This window comes from Podarcis muralis, chromosome 6, assembly GCF_964188315.1.
Source record: "Podarcis muralis chromosome 6, rPodMur119.hap1.1, whole genome shotgun sequence".
Lineage (NCBI taxonomy): Eukaryota > Metazoa > Chordata > Lepidosauria > Squamata > Lacertidae > Podarcis > Podarcis muralis.
Genome location: NC_135660.1, coordinates 88,463,832 through 88,485,772, shown reverse-complemented (window position 1 = coordinate 88,485,772; position 21,941 = coordinate 88,463,832). Strand labels below are relative to the sequence as shown.

At 44.1% G+C, this 21,941-nt stretch overlaps 1 protein-coding gene across 1 annotated transcript in view; it reads right to left on the bottom strand.

Annotated features, from left to right (window-relative positions):
- Positions 1-21,577, bottom strand: part of HELLS (helicase, lymphoid specific) — a 29,354-nt gene extending 7,777 nt beyond the window's left edge. The window contains exons 1-15 of the mRNA XM_028728944.2: positions 21,453-21,577; positions 20,199-20,320; positions 16,997-17,119; positions 15,493-15,549; positions 14,748-14,778; positions 14,592-14,656; positions 9,748-9,789; positions 9,001-9,225; positions 7,893-8,075; positions 6,084-6,227; positions 5,786-5,982; positions 4,395-4,491; positions 3,030-3,191; positions 2,468-2,613; positions 633-771 (exon numbers count right to left, since the gene is read on the bottom strand). Of these exons, the coding sequence (XP_028584777.2) occupies positions 633-771; positions 2,468-2,613; positions 3,030-3,191; positions 4,395-4,491; positions 5,786-5,982; positions 6,084-6,227; positions 7,893-8,075; positions 9,001-9,225; positions 9,748-9,789; positions 14,592-14,656; positions 14,748-14,778; positions 15,493-15,549; positions 16,997-17,119; positions 20,199-20,320; positions 21,453-21,498 (1,779 nt within the window). The 5' untranslated portion in view covers positions 21,499-21,577. The remainder of the gene's footprint in view (positions 1-632; positions 772-2,467; positions 2,614-3,029; positions 3,192-4,394; positions 4,492-5,785; positions 5,983-6,083; positions 6,228-7,892; positions 8,076-9,000; positions 9,226-9,747; positions 9,790-14,591; positions 14,657-14,747; positions 14,779-15,492; positions 15,550-16,996; positions 17,120-20,198; positions 20,321-21,452) is intronic.
- Between the last annotated feature and the right edge of the window lie 364 nt (positions 21,578-21,941).

The window sequence follows — 21,941 nt, the reverse complement described above, 5'->3', positions numbered from 1 at the left end:
TCAAAGTCAGTGAGTCTTGATTTTCTGGGTTCTGTTTTTTAAAAAATTGGGTGGGAAGATAACCCCAAGTAACAAAATGTATGGTTAAAAACAACAACAACAACAACAACAACAACAACAACACACACACACACACACACACACACACACACACACACACACAGAGTTTCTAGGTTAGGGCAAAGTTCTGGGTTATAGAAAACTACTCCAGTGAGGTTAGGATCCTATTATATCCTAGCAAATAACTTTTGCACACAAGCAAAGGCAAATAAGAGGGAGCGATACAATAGTGTAGCTTCCCTCAAACAGTGGCCTTGGGCATTTTCAACTGGGCCGCAGCCTCCTCTATAGACTGCCCTACCCGCTGGGCGTGCAATAATCTTGTGGCTGGACTAATGGCGGCCCCAGCAATTCTTTGCATAGTGTGCAAAGGTGGCTGGAAGACGAGAGAAATTGTGGGATGTAAGGAAGCTCTCCTGTCCCCTTTCAAAGTCCTGACATGAGTCTTTTGACTGCTCGTCACCCACTTCATTCACGAGATGCAAATCAAACTGCGATGCCATCAGGCAAAGCCCTTCAAACAACACTGGAATGAACAAAAGGCCTTCTAAGTAAGCGATGGGAGGAATTACCTTAAACTGCTGGGTGGCAGCGTCCAATGGGTATTCAATAAGGTATGGGTGGTTGCAACACTTCCTCAGTAACATCATAATGTTCTGCAACTTCAGGTTGATTTCTGAATCCAACGGCGTACTCATTTCTATTACTGGCCTTGCAAACGACAAGCGAGTTTATAAGCATGATGGAATCAAACGACAATGCGAATTACAGCTGGAATCTAGCTAAGCCCACAAAAGATACGTTGCTAGCAGCATGTGTTTTCACAATGGCTGTAGAGCCACAGCGAAGAGATACCAGCCTCTGAGCAAGATAGCAAAAAATGCATTCCATCAAACAGGCCGAAGACTGGTCTTCCTTCCTCTGCTGGGAGCACAGAAACCAAGTGTGCCAGCAGAAAAGGGATGGAGGGGGCAGCCTGCTGGGATGGATTCTGGGTGTGAAATAAGGGCACTGAGCCTTGGTGGCAATAGCAGGGGAAACTGGTCAATGTTGATTGCAAAGCAATTGACCTTTCAATAAAACACGGGGCTAGAAGGCTGCCTGCTCCAGAAATGTCTCAATTTGGTTTCCAGCCCTGGAGAAAGGTAACAAAATTTAAAAATGATGATATTCTTTAAAGTGCAAGAATTCTACTCCGGAGTTCTCATTAGCTTTGGACTTGAGAGAGAAACAAAAGGTGTGTGTGTGCATGTGCCCTGTGTTGCATGTGTAAGAACTGGGGAAATGGTAGAAAAGGGCTAGTTCTATACTCCGAAACCTGTTCTCCATTTTCCTTTAAAGTGTTCTTCCCCTGCAAAAGAGCCCTGTGCTTTTCTTTCTATTTCTCCAAAGTTCTGCAGCCTCCCTGGCTGCTCACACTTCCTGATCTGAAAAAAACCTCAAGGGAGAATTTATACCTGGGTTTAACTGAAGTTCAGGAATCTGGGGACACTGGCTACTGCGTGCATGAGACTGGTGTGCTCAATAATTTAATTTATTCAGTAAGTTCTTCATTTTACCTTCTTGATAGTTCAGTTGGAAGAGCACGAGACTCTTAATCTCAGGGTTGTGGGTTCTAGCCCCACATTGGGCAAAAGATTCCTGCACTGCAGGGGGTTGGACTAGATGACTCTCGTGGTCCCTTCCAACTCTACAGTTCTACGATTCTATGATTTCAGCACTGACTTATTCAAAAATGTCGGCATGGGGGAAGGGTGGCCTGAAAAGGCTGGATGGCTCATGCAGCCAGTCTGCACGTTGAGCTCAGATGCCCCTGCTTGTGGGGGACGAGAGGCTGTCTCCTGGATTCAAGACAGCGACCTCTAGCATGAAATGTGCATGTTATCCCAACTCTCTGCAATGCAGGAATCTCAACTAGATCATCCATGACAGCTGGCCATCCAACCTGTGCTTAAGAATCTCCAAGGAAGGATAGCCAACACCTCCCAGGGGACTCCGTTCTGCTATCCCAACAGCTCTTAGTGTCAGAAAGTTCTTCCTGATACAGTGGTACCTTGATGCTTCAGGTTACAGACTCTGCTAACCCAGAAAGAGTACCTTGGGTTAAGAACTTTGCTTCAGGATGAGAACAGAAATTGCGCAGTGGCGGCAGGAGGCCCCATTAGCTAAAGTGGTGTTTCAGGTTAAGAACGGACCTTCGGAATGAATTAAGTTCTTAACCCGAGGTACCACTGTACTGGTGATACTATCTCTGGATTCAGAGGTAAGGTAAGTAAAGGACTGCTCAATCACCTGTACAACACCACATTTTATAGAGACAGTTTATTCTCCAACTCTCTACTGTGATGGTTCTTTGTAAATGCCACCAGTTTAAGTGCAAATACACAAGCCATGGTTAGATAAGTACCTCTCTTTTTCAACTTCCTCTTGCATTTCGGCTATCATCTGCTCCAGTCGATCAGGAAAATCATCTTCATCAAGCTCACGGTAACTAGCCACCTTCCGACTCCGCCGCTTTGGCCGGCCTGTAGAGCTCAGCTCAACAGCTTCTTCCTAAATAGCGGAAAACATTGCTACAGTTCACTGTGATGCATTGGGGAAAAACCAAAAAGCAGCTGTGATAAGAAAATAGGTCATGTACTCCGAACGAACTTGTTTTTAACTCTCTGTTCAGTGACAAAAAAACCAGAACAAACCTTTTGAACTTTTCATATAATAGATGAAAACAAGCACCATTTGAGTTCTCCTTTAGCAGAAATGCACACAATATTCATATTCTCTTATTTTGAAAACCTTTGCTCTAGTGTTTTGCTCAAATTTCACAGTCATATGCAACATGTTTTTTTAAAATGAATGTCTTCAGAAACAGAAAGGCATCCCATCTGCAGTTGCAGAGGCCAAAATAAACTGATTCAAAGCCAAAATGTAGGTTGATATGATTAGGATAACCCGGGCATCACAGCACACACCTGACTGTTTCCCAGCAGCTTTCGAATGGTCTTGTTTATAATGGCACTGTAGAAAGTTTCTTGCTTCTTGACCAGTGGCGCATAAACCACAACTTCACGTTTGGGAGGAACTTCAAGAGCGATATCCAATTTCAGTCGTCTCAGCAAGAAAGGGGTCAAAATCTAGAGTTTGAAAAAGTTTCAGATATGAAAGTTTCCAACAACTCAAGCTTAAATAATAGAACGCTGCTGGCTCGAAAGGGAAATGCAACAATATACAAAGACAGGGTTTCTGCACACTGCCATGTGCAGTGTTACGCTTGTTTGTCCGATAATGGTGTTGGGCAGATCCCTTATATATGACGCATAATACTCAAACAGCTTCTTTAAAAGGCACAGCACTTCTGGTTTTGATAATAACAGCCCACACAACGCAACAAGTATTTTTAGCCTATGAAGGGAAAGAAAATGGGAAAGATGACTACCGTATTTTTCGCCATATAGGACGCACTTTTCCCCCTCCAAAAATGAAGGGGAAATGTGTGTGCGTCCTATGGGGCGAATGCAGGCTTTCGCTGAAGCCTGGAGAGCAAGAGGGGTCGGTGCGCACCGACCCCTCTCGCTCTCCAGTCTTCAGGAAGCTCTGCACAACCCTTGGGAGCCCGTGGGAGTTCCTGCCGGTCTCCCCAGGCCTGCGGATAGCAGCCTGTTCTGGGGGCTGGGGTCGGGGGAAATAATTTTTTTTCTTTATCCCCCCCAAAAAACCTAGGTGCGCCCTATGGGCCGGTGTGCCCTATAGGGCGAAAAATACGGTAATTTCAAAGGGTATCATGTCCTGCAGTGCACTATGAAGTACGTATTATGTGTAGCTGCAGGGAAAGGTTGTACTTGTACCCTGGTATGCTCTTACATCCCATGGGGCCCAGTAGACATGATCAACACTGAATAAAAGCAAAGAGACTCGCAAGGAACTTTTAAGTCGGGGGTTACAAACCCACAATCCATGGGCCAATTCCACCCCCACAGGTTCCCAAAATTTGTATACATATGTAGGCACACATCAGGTTAAGGCAAAATAAAGATGCAATACAAGCACACATCAAAAATTAGTACAACTGTAAAAATGTACCATTAAAGCCAAACGTTTTAGAAAATTTAATACTCGTGGTGTCTATAAGCAATCAAAAGTAAGTACCAGCTGAATCTGTTTAGTGAGGCTAGTCCAAAGTTGAGGCCCAACAAAGACTAACAGTTATAGTGCCATTTGCTTTTGAATTTGTGTGTGTCGTAATAAGTTTGTCAAAGATGCCACAAGATGTTTTTGCTTCAACGGACCAACAGGCTACCATTCAGACGATTCGTTCACTTTAAGCAATTGGAACAGACCTGATGCAGCATGTGCAAGATGTTCTGTTCTCTTTCCTTAGCAACAATGTCTTCTGCTATTTCCGATATACTGGTGATGTCAAACCAGGACTCAAAGCTGTGGTGAAGGAAACAAAATCGGGAGACAAATTTGAGAACTGGTGAGATGTGCAGTTGGGTTCTGTGCTGAAGAAAGCAAAGGCCTGTATAGATTATCCAAATTTGAACGTATTTGCTGCTGCCTTAATTTACTCGGCTTGTTAAGGGAGGTAAAAAGAGGAATGCGGGGAGCCGAAACTGCTCATTCCTCACCCCTTCCTTGAAATAAAAGCTTCCACACCTCTTAAAATCTAGAAATTTGATAAGCAAGGCACTGAATTCAACACCGAAAATTAAATCCCCTGCATGTGCAATAATATATCCTCCCATAACAAAATCCACTACACACCCAAATCCCTGTGTGCAGCATTAACCAGAGTTTCAGGATGGGGTAAGTACATTTTCTGAAAACCTATGTGAAGCAAAACCTGCAATTACTGGATAAAACATTAGCTTAACGTTCCACATTTAAAAAACTAAACATGTATAACAAGGGCATTTCAGGCTAGGTTTATATTGTGCTCCCAAATCTCTGAATGCCTGGACTTGCAGAATTTATTTATTTTAGGGAGCTGGACAAATAAAGCACTGAAACAGGGAAGCAGGCTAGTTTTTCCGCAAGGAATTAAAACAGCACTTCACATCTAAAGTCCTATAAATACCAGAAAGTCTGCCTGTCTTTAAATGAAAGCTCGGGATCTGCGAATTATGGTTCGTCAAGGGAATGTGTTCGCAAACTACCAAAAGGGGGCTGTCTCTGCCAGTCTCCGCACCCAACAGGGTCTGTAGGGAAGGGGGCAGAATTTCAGGTATTTGGGACTTGGGTTCTTTATGGCTTTGAATGCTAAATTGGGCCTAAAATCCAACTGGCAGCCAGGGCAGCTGGGGTTTTTGTTTTTTTTTTTTAAGGTGGGGGGGTTGCATGAGAATCCTGGCCAGTAATCTGCCAGCTGCATTCTGGACAAAATGAAGTTACTGATTAGTCTTCAAGGACAGCCCATCAACTATTCCACAGAAGGGTGGAAAGGGAAAGTCGGGATACTTTGCCATGTGACAAAATGCCATTGTGCTTTGGAGCTAAACAGGGCCAAAAATGGAAGCGGCTTCTTCCTACAGAAAATGCCTCTTAACATAACCCCGTCTGCTGTAAAGAGCGGTGGGAGCAATCTATGTAAGAATAGCCTGCTTTGCAGAATATATATATTTCTTTTCAGGTATTAGAAGTTTGTCTGGGATTGTCGGCCATTTACCAAACTTCAGACATTTGCTATATCATATTTTAACATGGGGGGCAGGGAGAGTTCGCTGCCTACCTTTTCAAGTCATCAAACACATCAGGAAGCAGAAAATTAAGCAGGGACCAAAGCTCGGATAAGTTGTTTTGCAAGGGAGTTCCAGTTAACAGAAGTTTATTGTCGGTGCGAAACTGTTTTAATTCCCGTATAAGGCGGCAATTCATATTCTTAATCCTGTGTCCTTCATCCACTATCAAGTATTTCCAGTACAAGTTCTGGAGAAGAGAAGTCACTGGTTACCTCAAAAAAAACACACAACCATCCATCCATATGCCCAAGAGTGACCATACTTATGAAATAGCATTTTCTTACGCACCTGAAGGGCATTTCTGTCTCTCATAGCTATTTCAAAAGAAGTAATGACCACGGGATGGACATTTAGAGAACCATCTCTTTTTCGGATTTTATGAACCAATGAACGCCGTTCTTGCTGGGTCCCGTGATACAGCATTATAGGAACCTAAAATAATTTTTAAAAAACAAAAGTGTCAACCAAATCCTATGTAGACCCCATGGGTACAGTATTAAAATGCCATTAATTCCTCCAACACTTCCTCCGTATCCAAAGTTCAGGATGTGAATGTAATTTGCTTATGCAGCCAATCCCTCCCCCCCCCCCCGAAAAAAACCCCATTCATGCAAGCTGAGAGGAATCCTGAGGTTTGCAGAAACAAACAAGAAAAACCCTTAAGGGGAACTCCCAACACGATTTCCCTAAAACAGCTCAGCAGCACCCGGAAGTAAGATTTATTTAATAAATAATAATAATAATAATAATAATAATAATAATAATAATAATAATAATAATTTATTTATATCCCGCCCTCCCCAGCCGAAGCCGGGTTCAGGGCGGCTAACAACAATAAAATAATGCAACATTCTAAAAACATTTCATTATAAAAATTAATTAAAATCAAACTGATGGCAACCATTAAGCAAAAATTCTGTGCAGATTGCCAAAGGAGGGAGTCAGGCTGCGCCCTGACCAAAGGCCTGGTGGAACAGCTCTGTCTTGCAGGCCCTGCGGAAAGATGTCAAGTCCCGCAGGGCCCTGGTCTCTTGTGACAGAGCGTTCCACCAGATTGGAGCTGCAGCCGAGAAAGCCCTGGCTCTGGTTGAGGCCAGCCTAACCTCTCTGTGGCCTGGGACCTTCAGGCATTCTCTCCATACGTTTGGGAAACAGGGTTAAAGCAGCATCCATCAGTACCAATTATAATAAAGTTAGCATCTTCAACAATAGCAAATGAAAGCAGGTAACACAGAGCAAGAAATTCAGAAGGCGATGCTTTGGTAAGATGGTACCTATCACCTACAGTTTTTAAGTATTTTAAAAAGTCAGCGTTTTCAATGTACTGTCCAATCAGGGGGATATTTGACTAAAATAGTTTAACTAATTTGACTAAATGTTACGGTCCTCTTCTGCGTCTCCCAACACCTCCTCTGTTGCCCCTCACATCCTCATTAACAAATATGACATTTAAAGCCCTTAAGACAGGGGTGCCCAAACATTTTTCAAAGAGGGCCAGATTTGATGGAAGTGAGCACGCATGAGGGCCGACCAGTTGAGCTTTTTTAAGGATTGAAGAGCTTTTGGGGGGATGTCCCCCCAAGGTTTATTGACCTTTTTAAAGGAGTTGACAGGAATAAATGAATGAACTGCCACAGGGGCCTGATAAAATCGTCCGGAGGGCCGAATTGGGCCCCAAAGCAGACTTTGGATATGTCTGCCTTAAGAACTAGCACAAAATAATTTATTAAGATCTTGAAAAAACTGCTGGTCTATGACTGCAATACACTAGTTGGATTGGAAGATCTTGAAATGAATGGACCTTGTTCCAAGACTGTCGTTTTAAGCAAACCACCAACACCCAGAAATAAACGTCGGTACATATACCCAGTTCTTATCCCATCATTGAAACTGCTTGGCAAAGCTCCTTAACACACATACAGACCAATTCCAGAAGCCTCGGAAGTGGCTAAAGGTTCCCCCGGGAATCACAGAATTCTAGAGTTGGAAGGTGCCTCAAGTGTCATCTAGTCCAACCCACCCCCCCAACCTGCAATGCACGATGTGGTCCTCTCATAAAAAAGAGTTTTGTTCCATTACTTTAAAAGTCATTTTTACCTTAGGAGTAAACCTTCTGAATTCTGCCATCCAGTTAGGAAGCGTGGACAGGGGCCCACATACCAGAAATGGCCCAGTGACCCCTCTCTCTATCATCAATGCTATTGTTGCGATACATTGGATTGTCTTTCCTAAGCCCATTTCATCAGCCAAAATGCCATTGATGCCGTTCTCCCAGAGCATCTGCATACAAGAGAGAAAAATGTTTTCGTTACACCCGATTAATGGATATCATTGAAATTTGACTTGCCTAACATTTACAATCCAGTTAATGCTCTTTCATGAATGTAGCCTATTGTTTTCAAGAATTACTTAATATTGGTAACTGAGCTTCCAATGTACAGGCAAACCATGCTTTAGAGCTGCTTAGCTGCTTTCAGTTTCCATTTACTCAATATCTAAGTCTCTAGAACCAGCATCCGCCGGAAATGGAACAGCCACCATTACTGTTAAGTCAGGCACTACCATCAAACCTCAGTTAAAAGCTTCTCAGGCATCGTGGGGAAGGAATGGTGCATGAATTGTGATCGAGTTAGGGGCGGATTTAGGGCGGTGTATTGATGCTTTTGTATTATGGTGCTGGAGGAGACTCTTGAGAGTCCCATGGACTGCAAGAAGATCAAACCTATCCACTCTCAAGGAAGTCAGCCCTGAGTGCTCACTGGAAGGACAGGTCCTGAAGCCGAGACTCCAATACTTTGGCCACCTCATGAGAAGAGAAGACTCCCTGGAAAAGACCCTGATGTTGGGAAAGATGGAGGGCACAAGGAGAAGGGGATGACAGAGGACGAGATGGTTGGACAGTGTTCTCGAAGCTACGAACATGAGTTTGACCAAACTGCAGGAAGACAGAAGTGCCTGGCGTGCTCTGGACACGACTAAACAACCAAGAGCATTGTGCACACTCTGGGTCCTAGAATCCTCTCTCCTCCTTGCCAAAGCCTAGTGAGTGCTTTCACAGTTTGGGTTCCCCAAATGTAATGTTTGAGATCAGTATCACAAGTACTTGCTAATTGCAAGCGACTGCACCAAAGATCTAGCCAACTGGAAACATGGCTTCTTTTACTCTACACAACGAATAGGTTTTTGAGTCGAGTTAAATCCTTACCCTAAGCCATTCCATGCCTTCAACTTGGTACCACCTCATTATCCCTCCAGTGAAGAGCTTGGGTTGCTGAAAGGGCACAGGCTGCCCGTTAAATTTCCGTACTGGGTCGACGAACTGCTTGGCAGTGTTACGCACCGCCTGTGCCAGTCTGTCCTTGATGATGCTATTTGAGTCCCCGTTATTCTGGAGTTCTTCTGTACACAGTTTTGGAGGAGAGCTTTCATTCTGCAGGAGGACGTTGATAGACAAATATTTCACAAACTTACTACGAATTTATAAATAAAGGCAAAGTACAAACGCCATCAAACATTATGATACAGAATGGGAGGAGGAAAACTAAAACGGATGAAAGAAAAGGGAATAGGCATGAATTCATGTGCTGCATCTTTTATCATCGCAATCCAAGTCATAAAAATGTCACTTTATCTGAATCTTCTAAAATATATCCTCTCCACAAACTTAATTGAACCATTGGAAGGGGGGAGTTTCTATGTTTCTTTCTCTGTTGTATTGACATGTATTTAGACCAAATAGCTTAAAAATAATCCAATTTAGATTCTCCTCTAGTTAACTTTTCTTTGATATGTAATAAATCCATCTTCACAGTTGTTAAAGGAAATTTCAGAAACAAGCAAAAGGCTGCTGTGCCATGCTCATTTATGTACCGAAACATGAGGCGCTGATACGAAACGTGTAACTCCAAGGCAATCAGTATTTACAAACAAGATTTAAGCAAAGCTGATATACCTGATTTTCAACTCTGCTTTTCTTTGCAGCCGACAAGATTTCCTACCAAAAAAAGAGAGTACAACAATGAAATCATTCGTTGACAACTTAAAAATGAACTTCTCAACATAAAATTCCACAGTGCACTAACAAAAAAGGATATTAAAAGGCCAAAGGGGAGGAAATGAAGGGCACACACATTTAACACAACATGAATATAATTCACACATGCCATCCATATACAGTATAATATACGGAAGCATTGCAGAGCATGCTAATGCACATCTAAAATATTTACTCCATGCGAGCACTCACGATGCCAGATAGCAAAAAATCAGAAAGAATGTGGGTGTTCATCACTCACCACATCCAGCCAATACTTTTGTCACAGTGTTTGTCTTCCTATGGGACACTGTGCCCCTAACCTAGATCATGGAAGCAAAATTTCATTAAGCCTTAGCTAAAATCTGGGGAGGGGAGGAGTGCATTGTTATTTTTACTAAATTTATATGGTCCTGGGCAGCCTACAAATCCGAGTAAAAATGACTATTAAAATCCAAACTTTTTAAAAAAACAAAAACCACACATGAAAATGCAGCACAAAAGTCTCCTTTCTGGCAGATGAAACAATTAATCAGCAGCTTCGTTTGCAAAACCTGTTTGTTTGGAACACTTAAAAAGACACTGATAAGAAGGACTTCTGCCTCCCTTCACTTGGCAGGGGTGCACACAGGAAGACCTCTGAAGAGGCTGAGAAATACGCCTGTGCAATGACATGAAAGTGGGACTAACTTCATCCCTGTGGAACAGGTAGAACATGGGTAGGCAAACTAAGGCCCTGGGGCCAGATCTGGCCCAATCGCCTTCTAAATCCATCCTGCGGACGGTCTGGGAATCAGCATGCTTTTACATGAGTAGAATGTGTGCTTTTAGTTAAAATGCATCTCTGGGCTATTTGTGGGGCCTGCCTGGTGTTTTTACACGGGTAGAATGTGTCCTTTTATTTAAAATACATCTCTGGGTTATTTATGGGGCCTGCCTGGCATTTTTACATGGGTAGAATGTGTCCTTTTATTTAAAATGCATCTCTGGGTTATTTGTGGGGCATAGGTATTCGTTCATTTCCCCCCCTTCAAAATAGTCCGGCCCCCCACAAGGTCTGAGGGACAGCCGACTGGCCTCCTGCTGAAAAAGTTTGCTGACCCCTGAGGTCGAAGGACAACAAGACAATAGTAACGCCACACCCCCCCCCCCCCCCGAGTCCAGGAACACCAGACAAAGCAGACTGCAAATATGGAACAGATATTCTAAACCTCCAAAGAGAAGGGCTTGTGCCTGTTTGGAAGAGGAAGAGGAAGAAGAAGAAGAAGAAGAAGAAGAAGAAGAAGAAGAGGAGGAGGAGGAGGAGTTTGGATTTGATATCCCGCTTTATCACTACCCGAAGGAGTCTCAAAGCGGCTAACATTCTCCTTTCCCTTCCTCCCCCACAACAAACACTCTGTGAGGTGAGTGGGGCTGAGAGACTTCAGAGAAGTGTGACTGGCCCAAGGTCACCCAGCAGCTGCATGTGGAGGAGCGGGGAAGCGAACCCGGTTCACCAGACTACAAGTCCACCGCTCTCAACCACTACACCACACTGGCTTTAGAAGGCCTAAAGCAGAGCTCTCCAAACGTGACACACTTTTTAGACACAGTGATTCAGTTTTATTAGCAAACCAGAGGTTAAACTAAACCCTTTCCAGCCCTGGGAGGAGTGTGGAGAACACTCGCATGACATATCCACAGACTGCAGCCGACACACTAGGTTGTCATGACACACAGATTGGAAAGCTCTGGCCTAAAGCGCTCTGAACCCTGTCTTTCCACGTGCTCTCAGAAATACAAACAGTGGAAGAGAACAGCATGCAGAGCTAAGTACCATCGGTTTTCTTGTGCCGTCTGAAGCAGTTATTGCTGCTGCCAGTGCGGTTACAGCTACTGGAACGACATCTCCTGATAAGCAGAGTGTTTTGAAGGGTTCAGAAAAACCTGTTCTGCAAGTGAAGCCATCTGCCAGTGAGGGCAGGTGCAAGAAGACTAATGAGAAGAATGACGTACCATTAGCACTCCTGTACCCCAAACTCCGTAGCAATCCTACCGTTTTATATAGGGCAATTTTTTTTCTGTTCCATCCTGTCTTCCAAATGCTTGATTGCACTTAGAGACTAACCTCCCCTCTGTTGAATTACAGATTTGGCGTACGACATTTAATTATTGGCTTCGCCTAAATATAAACCCCACTGGTCTACTACCCTTAGTATTGCAAGGCTGTCATTAGATCGCTTGGGACTAAAATTGTCAACCAAAAGCTTTACTTTTCTGGTTTATCACCACAACAGTTACTAACACTGGGCTTCAGTAAAGCAAATAATTTAACTAGACAGCGCCTATATGATATCGAGTGACAGAATTATCTGGCCACAACAAGGAAATTTTGTCCATGGTATGATTATTTTCTACCTAGTCATTTGAGGAATTTAACAATTCCAAAATACAGATGCGCTTTCATTTTCGCAAGACTGAATATATTGCCTTTGGCTGTACTTGAGGGTCGATTTCAAAAAATTCCACTGGGAAAACAGTTATGTCCCTGTAGAGATGGCAGTATTGAGCCCATGGCTCATGTACTTCTGGCTTGCACTCTTTATAAAGATTTGAGGAGTGAGGTTATTACCCCTCTATTATTCTCCATGTTGGGTTGCTAAACCATTCCTACTATGTCCTTTCTTTTAGCAGATCAAGATGATTAGGTGACAGCAAAAACTGCAAGGTTTTTAGTGGGGGCACTTAGAACAAGATCTGATTATTGATGTAAACCTCCAAAATATATTTTGTATAGTTAAGCTTTTACCTCTATCTTCAGTACATTTTTATTTTATTTTATTGCTATGGCTAGTGGCTAATGCTAGTGGAATGCTTTGCCACAAGAGACCAGGGCCCTGCGGGATCTGACATCTTTCCACAGGGCCTGCAAGACGGAGCTGTTCCGCCAGGCCTTTGGTCGGGGTCCATTCTGACTCCCCCTCTCTCCTTATAAGAACTTGTATGAAAGTGGCCCCTCAACTTTTCTCACAGGCTCATATAAGATCAGTACAAACAGTTAGGCCGGTGAGCATTTAAGGTCCCCAACCCTAATCTGTGGGTTGCCATCTGATTGGATTTCACTTTGATTCTGATTTGATTTTAGGATGTATTTTAATCGATTGCCTGATTTTATGTTAATATATCATCATCACCATCAATCTTTATTACGGTCCAGAGACCCAACAAATCATTACAAAGCAATACACAATTCATACAGCCTAAAGGTAAAGGTAAACGTACCCCTGCCCGTACGGGCCAGTCGTGTCCGACTCTAGGGTTGGGCGCCCATCTCACTTAAGAGGCCGGGGTCCAGCGCTGTCCGGAGACACTTCCAGGTCACGTGGCCAGCGTGACGAAGCTACTCTGGCGAGCCAGCACCAGCGCAGCACACGGAAACGCCGTTTACCTTCCCGCTATAAAGCGGTACCTATTTATCTACTTGCACTTAGGGGTGCTTTCGAACTGCTAGGTGGGCAGGAGCTGGGACCGAAAGACGGGAGCTCACCCTGCCGTGGGGATTCGAACCGCCGACCATACGATCGGCAAGTCCTAGGCACTGAGGTTTTACCCACAGCGCCACCCGCGTCCCTTCATACAGCCTACCTCCAGGTTAAACAAGCATTCTGTTCAGAATATAGGGATCATTGGTTCTTGAAACCACCGATAAAAACTTTGCCACTGCTAATGTTCTAGCGTTTGTCCGGTCTTCCAATAGGAACCTGACATAGTGAGCCTCTGATTTTCCCGGGAAAGGTACAAGCAAGGGTAATATCAATTCAACCCTGGCTTGCTCATATTTTGCACAGTGCAACAAAATATGTTTTATGGAATCGATGTCTTGAGCACACGAGCAAAGTCTGTCCTGGTAGGGAACTCCTCTCAACCTGCCATCCAACACTGCAGAAGGAAAGACGTTTAGTCTGGCTTTGGTGAAAAGCCTTCAATAGTTTGGTACTGTCCGGTTTTTAATGTAAGATGTTAACTTAAAGACATGCCCATATTGTACTCCTACTGCCAGCGGACTACAGACTGCGTGTGATCGAGATCGCAAGTCACTGCGTGCATTATCTCATAATCTTTGCTTTAACGTCTTTAGGGCTCCTTCATAACCCAGGTAATACAGTTGGGGGTTGACTGTTAACATATATTTGATGTTAGCCGCTCTGAGCCTGGTCTTGGCCGGGGTATAAATAAAATTTATCATCATCATCATCATCATTACTCCTCCTCCTCCATCTCTCATATCCACTTTTCTCTCTCTGCTTAGCTAAAGTTGCTCCAAGACACAGGGAGTTGCAAGGTTACCTAGGCCTTGGCAGGGTTATGGAGGCATGCCCAGGCTGCTCATAGCTTCAACATCCTGTTGCGCTGCCTGGGAACATGCCCGTGCATGCAGGTAGGAAGGAAGAAACAAAATGGCATTTTAGGCTCCCTCCAGGTACAGACACCACCTCCTGAGGCAAGCGGATCAAATCCCAGCTATGCCTGTATTTTAAGAATGCCAGCTCTTCTACCCAAATCAGAATGCACCAGGAGCAGTACCTTGTATTAAAATAAATGGTGATATCCACTGAAAACCTTTTCTTGATAACATGGGTTCCCCTTTCAACTCATTCTGCCGTTAAAACAGATATTGTAAAGATGCTACCTAACTGAAAATTCAGAGTTTTTTACTGGACAGACTCCACATAGCCATGAAAATCACTCAATAACCTTGGTGCATTTTCACCCTAGCTATTTACCTCTTTCGATATGACTTCCGAAATACTGTAGGTTTCGTCTTCTCTGGCTCTCTTCTTTTTTGTAGCTGCAACAAAGTATTGGACAGGAATCAGCAGCTGAACTTTTAACAGCAAAAACACAACAGGTTCTTTTTTAAAGAATGTGATAAGTCTTACCCAATTTTCCTTCTCTTCCATCATTTTCATTCTGAAGCAAAGCATTTAGGACAAAACCATTAACAAGCTTATATTTTATATAAGACTTCATAATCATAATCATAATCATCATCATCATCATCATCATCATCTCACTACAAGTGTATTGCACTATGGTCAGAAACTAGAGAACATACCAGCAATTGCAACAGAACTTTATGTAGACACAAGGGTCTCTCTTTAATATAAATGTTTTAAAACAAATATTGCTTCGCTGTATCAAACAGTATTTGACCTTTTTAAAAAATAAAATGCAAACAAAATTAAAAACCTAGCGTAGGGCAAATTAGTACCAACCCACCAATTTTAATGGGTCTACTCTTGTGCATGACCAATGCTGGATAGCCAAAGGGTTTCAGAAAAATTCTTTTTTCAAGTCAGCCCCACACAGAACATAACTAGAAGTCTTCAGGTAGCGGAATCTCTATCTTCCAGCAGATGGTTTAGCCAAACAAAGCTGTTAAGAAGCAGTTCAGCTACAGCAACAAGCTTCAAACCCAGGAACACAGTTAGGAAAAGCAGTACCCACAGGCTATGGACTTCTCCAGCCCCCAGTGGTTCTTCCAAACAGGGTCAAAATACCCATTTCCCACCTGGGTAACCAAGGCACTCTTATCTCCTTCAACCAGGGACTTAACTTTCTCCCACTATCACCCAAGAAACCTTTCCCTAAAGAAAAGAATTTCCCTAAAGAAAATTATTTTACCTTTGTAGTGTTTGGTGATGCTTTCTTCTTTTCTAGCTTTTCTTTCTTTCTTTGCTCCTTAAAGAAAGAAAAAGAACGCACATGTTTCTATCCACCAAATCTCTCAAGCATTTTAAAGCATTGCGAAAAATACCGCAACAGGTTTAAATGTCCAATGCACCCTAAGAACAAGGTTGAAAGCACACAGCAGTTTGCCAATCTTATTAACAGCAAGTAAAAAGGACTCTAAACTCCTCAATAACGGGCATTTTATGTTGATATGTTTATATCCAGGGTCCAGATCTGAAAGTTGCCACCAAGTTAAGGAAATATTCCACCTGCCACCCAATGGCTGTTAAACATCTATTCTGCCAGTAAGAGTTTGTTTCCTTTTATTTCTTTACACTAAGAGGCAAGAATGCTTTACGCCTCAACCACTACTGTGGCATTTTGAGACAGTGCATCTACATTCTATATTCTGTAAATACTGGAGGAAATAGTGCAGGCAGGTGGGTATCTGAAAGAAGGGAATGTTTGGACAGCAAAACGAACTTAACATATTTAAATGTAATACTGGGAAACAAACCATTCTATCTCCATTCTTAAAATGACCTTATAGCAGACTTGTTAAAAGCTTAAAGGTAAAGGTAAAGGGACCCCTGACCATTAGGTCCAGTCGTGGCCGACTCTGGGGTTGAGGCGCTCATCTCGCTTTATTGGCCGAGGGAGCCGGCGTACAGCTTCCGGGTCATGTGGCCAGCATAACTAAGCCGCTTTGGCGAACCAGAGCAGCACACAGAAATGCCTTTTACCTTCCTGCCGGAGCAGTACCTATTTATCTACTTGCACTTTGACGTGCTTTTGAACTGCTAGGTTGGCAGGAGCAGGGACCGAGCAATGGGAGCTCACCCTGTCACGGGGATTCGAACTGCCAACCTTCTGATCGGCAAGCCCTAGGCTCTGTGGTTGAACCCACAGCACCCCCCGCATTCCTTAAAAGCTTAAAACAACACTCTAAATCTACCCTGCTTCATGTACTGTTTTGTAACTTTCAGAGCCAGTGTTAAATGAATGCTGTTGAAATTATGCATAAGAATTGAACTTTCAAGAGTCTACACAAGTAAAAAAGGAGACCAAATATAGAAATAGCTTCATTTTTATTATGATGAATGCTGAGTGTCCTAAGTGTTACAGATACCTCTCAATGGCTGTGCTAAGATGTCCTGAGAACTGTATCAACGCCCGAGTTCTAAACTTTGGTAAATATTAACCATGGTTTGCTGCAACAAGCCAGCTCCATAACCCATTGTTTGAAGGCTTGTTTCAAATAAACAATATTTAAAACTAACCATTGTTAAATTCAGAAAAAACAAACTGTGGCCAATCATAAATGCAACTGAAAGGTTCTCAACCCTTCTTCACAGCCAGAGGGGAAGGCATGTGAACCTGAGGCTCACATCAGTGTACTTTTTAAATGTACTTTATCAGTCTAATTTCTTCACTTCCAACTTTAGAGCACACTTACCTCCAGCTGCTGCTGTTCCATTTTGGTCAGCAAGAACTTTGAGTAGATGTTGCTTTTCTCAAGCAAGTGTTGAAGCCTCTTGTAGCGCATTTCAGTTGAGTCTCTGTCCCAGGACATGCGAGCCTAGGAGACAAACAAGAAGCCATTATCAGCAGTAACCCAGTGTGGTATTATTGCAGCCATTAAAATGCACAGCACATTGTCAATAGAAAGAGAAACCAATATTAAACCGAGGTCACTCAACTCTTCTTTAGCTTTCCACAAGAAGTATTGGAAATAATAATAATTTATTATTTGTACCCCGCCCATCTGGCTGGGTTTCCCCAGCCACTCTGCGCGGCTTCCAACAAAACACTAAAATAGAATAACCTATTAAACATTAAAAGCTTCCCTAAAGAGGGCTGCCTTTAGATGTCTTCTAAAAGTTTGGTAGTTATCTTTCTCTTTGACATCTGGTAGGAGGGCATTCCACAGGGCGGGCGCCACTACCGAGAAGGCCCTCTGCCTGGCCTGGTTGTTGTCTTTCATTGCAACCAAATTTTATTTCAAAGAATCTCTGGAGAGTTTGCCCCAAAGAATTTAAATCTGAAATGCGGTATCTTACAATAATTGTACCTAGGTCACAACATCAACCATAGTGCAAGGGTTAATCAACAGCACCTTCTGGGACAGCACTAGTCATGATGGAAGAGCTGCCTCAATCAATTTATGTAGGGCCTTTTTAAAGTTCCAGATTACACTACCCAACATTTCCTTAATCTAAATGATGGAAGCCCTAGCAAGCAGGATGCATCTGAACACACGCTTACTATCCAGGCTTCAAATTTAAAGGAAACAGCAAATGCCATACATTTTATTCCCATTCTTTAAAACGTATCCTCTAACCTTGGAGAAAAGGGCCCAAGAAGGTAGGGGAACCATCAGAGTAACCTATTTTCTTAAGGAAATAACATAAAATTTGTTTATATTAAGCACTAGACACTTCAGTCAAAAAAAAGGGGGGGTGTTACAGACTACAGTGGTACCTCAGGTTACAGACGCTTCAGGTTACAGACTCCGCTAACCCCGAAATAGAACCTCGGGTTAAGAACTTTGCTTCAGGATGAGAACAGAAATCGCATGGCGGCGGCAGCGGGAGGCCCCATTAGCTAAAGTGGTGCTTCAGGTTAAGAACGGACCTCTGGAACGAATTAAGTTCTTAACCTGAGGTACCACTGTATTTATATCGGCTGTATGTCCCAAAAACAGGGGATGCGGGTGGCGCTGTGGGTAAAAGCCTCAGCGCCTAAGGCTTGCCGATCGAAAGGTCGGCAGTTCGAATCCCCGCGGCGGGGTGCGCTCCCGCTGCTCGGTCCCAGCGCCTGCCAACCTAGCAGTTCGAAAGCACCCCTGGGTGCAAGTAGATAAATAGGGACCGCTTACTAGCGGGAAGGTAAACGACGTTTCCGTGTGCGGCTCTGGCTCGCCAGAGCAGCGATGTCACGCTGGCCACGTGACCCGGAAGTGTCTCCGGACAGCGCTGGCCCCCGGCCCCTTGAGTGAGATGGGCGCACAACCCTAGAATCTGTCAAGACTGGCCCGTACGGGCAGGGGTACCTTTACCTTTACCTTATGTCCCAAAAAATCTTAAGAAAATGAAAGGCTGTGACAATTATGTCCTTGGAAAAATGTCTTACTATGCCCCTTTATTTTTCTGGTTCTGTATTTTGGGTAAGTTATGGTCACATTGCTAAACCAGCTCTATTACATTCACTGCCTTGAACAGGAAGGGAAGAAAATCCTCAGTTCAAGAGTGGCTTGAAGAATTAGGCTGCTTGGAGCATGTGTGGTGGACCCACCAGAACAGCATTCAGAGGTAGCTATAGACGGGGATGTTCGAAGGGACAAGATGGTGCTCCACTTCTACACTTTTATGTTAATCTCTTAAAAGTTCTTAAGTAAGCTAGAGCTTTAAAAGGTAAAGGTAAAGGGACCCCTGACCATTAGGTCCAGTCGTGACCGACTATGGGGTTGTGGTGCTCATCACGCTTTATTGGCCGAGGGGGCCGGCGTAGAGCTTCCGGGTCATGTGGCCAGCATGACTAAGCCGCTTCTGGCGAACCAGAGCAGCGCATGGAAACACCGTTTACCTTCCTGCCGGAGCGGTACCTATTTATCTACTTACACTTTGATGTGCTTTCGAACTACAAGGCTGGCAGGAGCAGGGACTGAGCTCACCCCATCGTGGGGATTCAAACCGCCGACCTTCTGATCAGTAAGTCCTAGGCTCTGTGGTTTTTAACCCGCATCCCATAACCTAGAACTTTACACTGTATCAAATGCTCCAATTCTACATGTGCAACTGAACTTTCCCCATCTCTCCTCTGAAGCCCCCTGCACATCCTCAAAATCTGCTTCAGAGGGTTGGGGGAAGAGACAAAATGCAAGTCCCATTGTGCGAGCTCTGAGCACACGGCCCTAGATATGACCCACTACAGTGGTAGCTCGGGTTACATGCGCTTCAGGTTACATATGCTTCAGGTTACAGACTCCGCTAACCAAGAAATAGTACCTCGGGTTAATAACTTTGCTTCAGGATGAGAACAGAAATCGGGCTCCAGCGGAATGGCAGCAGCGGGAGACCCCATTAGCTAAAGTGGTGCTTCAGGTTAAGAACAGTTTCAGGTTAAGAACAGACCTCCTGAACGAATTAAGTACTTAACCCGAGGTACCACTGTATTTCCATCATGCAAGTGATAACTAAGGGCATGATTTACCATTGGCCTCTGGATGGCCACTGCGGGGGAAACAGATGCCGGATGGGGGAGACAGGCCTTTGGTGTGATCCAGCTCTTCTTGGGTTCTTAAGTGATTAACAGATTATGGGAATTTTTCAACAAGCCAGTAGCAGGGATCTCACTTCAATGCCTACAGCAAATTTTTCAACCTACAAGTTGAAACAAGTATCTAAAAATCACCTTGGTTTGGACTGCAGCATTGTCACAAAGCCAGCTGTGACTGCTTTTAATTCCACGCAAGCTGTGTTTCTTATTTATTATATAGTTTATTTCTTGGGTTATTCTGCGAGCTGCCCAGAAACATTTTATGAGGAACAGCAGGACACAAATACTTCAAATAAAAGGATTTCTGGTTATTGTTTATTAATAACTGCATACTCCACCCCCCTTAAACCCAAACTCTCCTTGCAGCAAACGCAATTTACCTTCTCCATTATCTGCCTCTCTTCCTCTATTCCTTCTGCCTCAAGCTGCTTCTCCTCCTGCAGCATCGCTGCTGTGATTTCGGTGGCTCCAGCTTCTGCACCCATGTCTTCCTGCAGGTGTCCTAAAGAAAAACACAAGACAAGCATGACTAGGAAACCGCTAACATGGGTCTAGGGCACACTTTGACCTGGGCAAAAAGAAAAGCAGGCCGGGGAGAGGGGGCAGCAGAGTTTAATACACACACACACACACACACAGAGTACCTGTTGCTTCTTGTTATGTGTTACACACACACACACACACACACACACACACACACACATAAAACACAGTACTTGTTGGTTCTAGCTCCTGAATCCTCTATCTTAAAAGACTTCCAACCCCTTTGCCACCATCTATTTCCCGAATTCTTCCATCGTCCCCTCTTGTTGTCTCTTTATAATATAGCGTTCATCAAGAACAATACAAACAAGTAACGGATACACCAGCTACAAAGCGAAATGAGGTGGAAAATAATAGCAGCATGTTAAAAGTTGTACTTTGGCTCGAGGATCAGTGCTACAAACTTTCCTGTTTGTTTGTTTTTTGGAGGGGGGGGGAGGAAAGCTGCACCCTACTTAGCTAAATTCCGACTTATCCTCATGAAGGAGGTTATAATCCCACCAACACCAGCCCCATATTTTTTTCCGCCTCTCTGACTTCCCTCCTCTCGCATACCTATATAGATATTTATATTTAATATAATAGATATTAAATATAAATATATATTTTATATAAATATCTATAGATATATATTTATATAGAGAGATGTATATATTTAATATATATATAGATAATATATAGATTTATATATTATATATATAGTCATATATAGTTATAGATATCTATAGATATACATAGAGAGCTCCTCCAGGCTTCCAAAGCTACCATCGAGCCAAAGCGATGGCGGCGTGCAAAGAACAATAAATAGGAAAAATAAGGGCGCTTATTATTTTTTTGGAGGGGAGCGCACTCTGCACATGCTCTAGGGCAACCTGGGGGGAGATAGCCTCGCCTGCACAATAAGCGATAAAAAGAAGGGCGCCGCTGCTGCTGCTGCTGGGCTTTCCTTCCCGGGCTTTCTGCGGGCGAGGCGGAGAGAGAGCACGAGCGCTCTGCACATGCTCGGGAGACCCCTTAGCCTACAATAAACATCCCTCCCCCCCCCCCAGGACCCTGAGGAGGCAGCCCGGCCTCCCTTGGCGGCTCCCCACCTGCGTGGCTCCCGGACGAGGCTCCGCCGTTCTCCTCCACGGGCATCGCGCCGCTGCTTCTGACTCGCGCCGGGTTTCGAACGCCTCGCGGCGCTTCCGGCGGAGTGGGCGGGGGAGGGGTGAAAAAAAACCGCGCGCTTTCCAAATATCGCGAGAAGAGGGGGAACGAAGCGGCGCTTTCGCGGGAAACTCCCGAGACAACAAATGCCTAGAGAGATAGCAGAGGGAAAAGGGTAGAGGGACGCGCTGCGGGCTTCTCGAGGGGAGTTGTCGGCTCAGGATAGCCGAGACAACAAATCCCTAGAGAGATAGCAGAGGGAAAAGGGTAGAGGGACGCGCTGCGGGCTTCTCGAGGGGAGTTGTCGGCTCAGGATAGCCGAGACAACAAATCCCTAGAGAGATAGCAGAGGGAAAAGGGTAGAGGGACGCGCTGCGGGCTTTTCGATGGGAGTCGTTGGCTCAGGATAGCCGTCGAGGGACCCCAGGGGT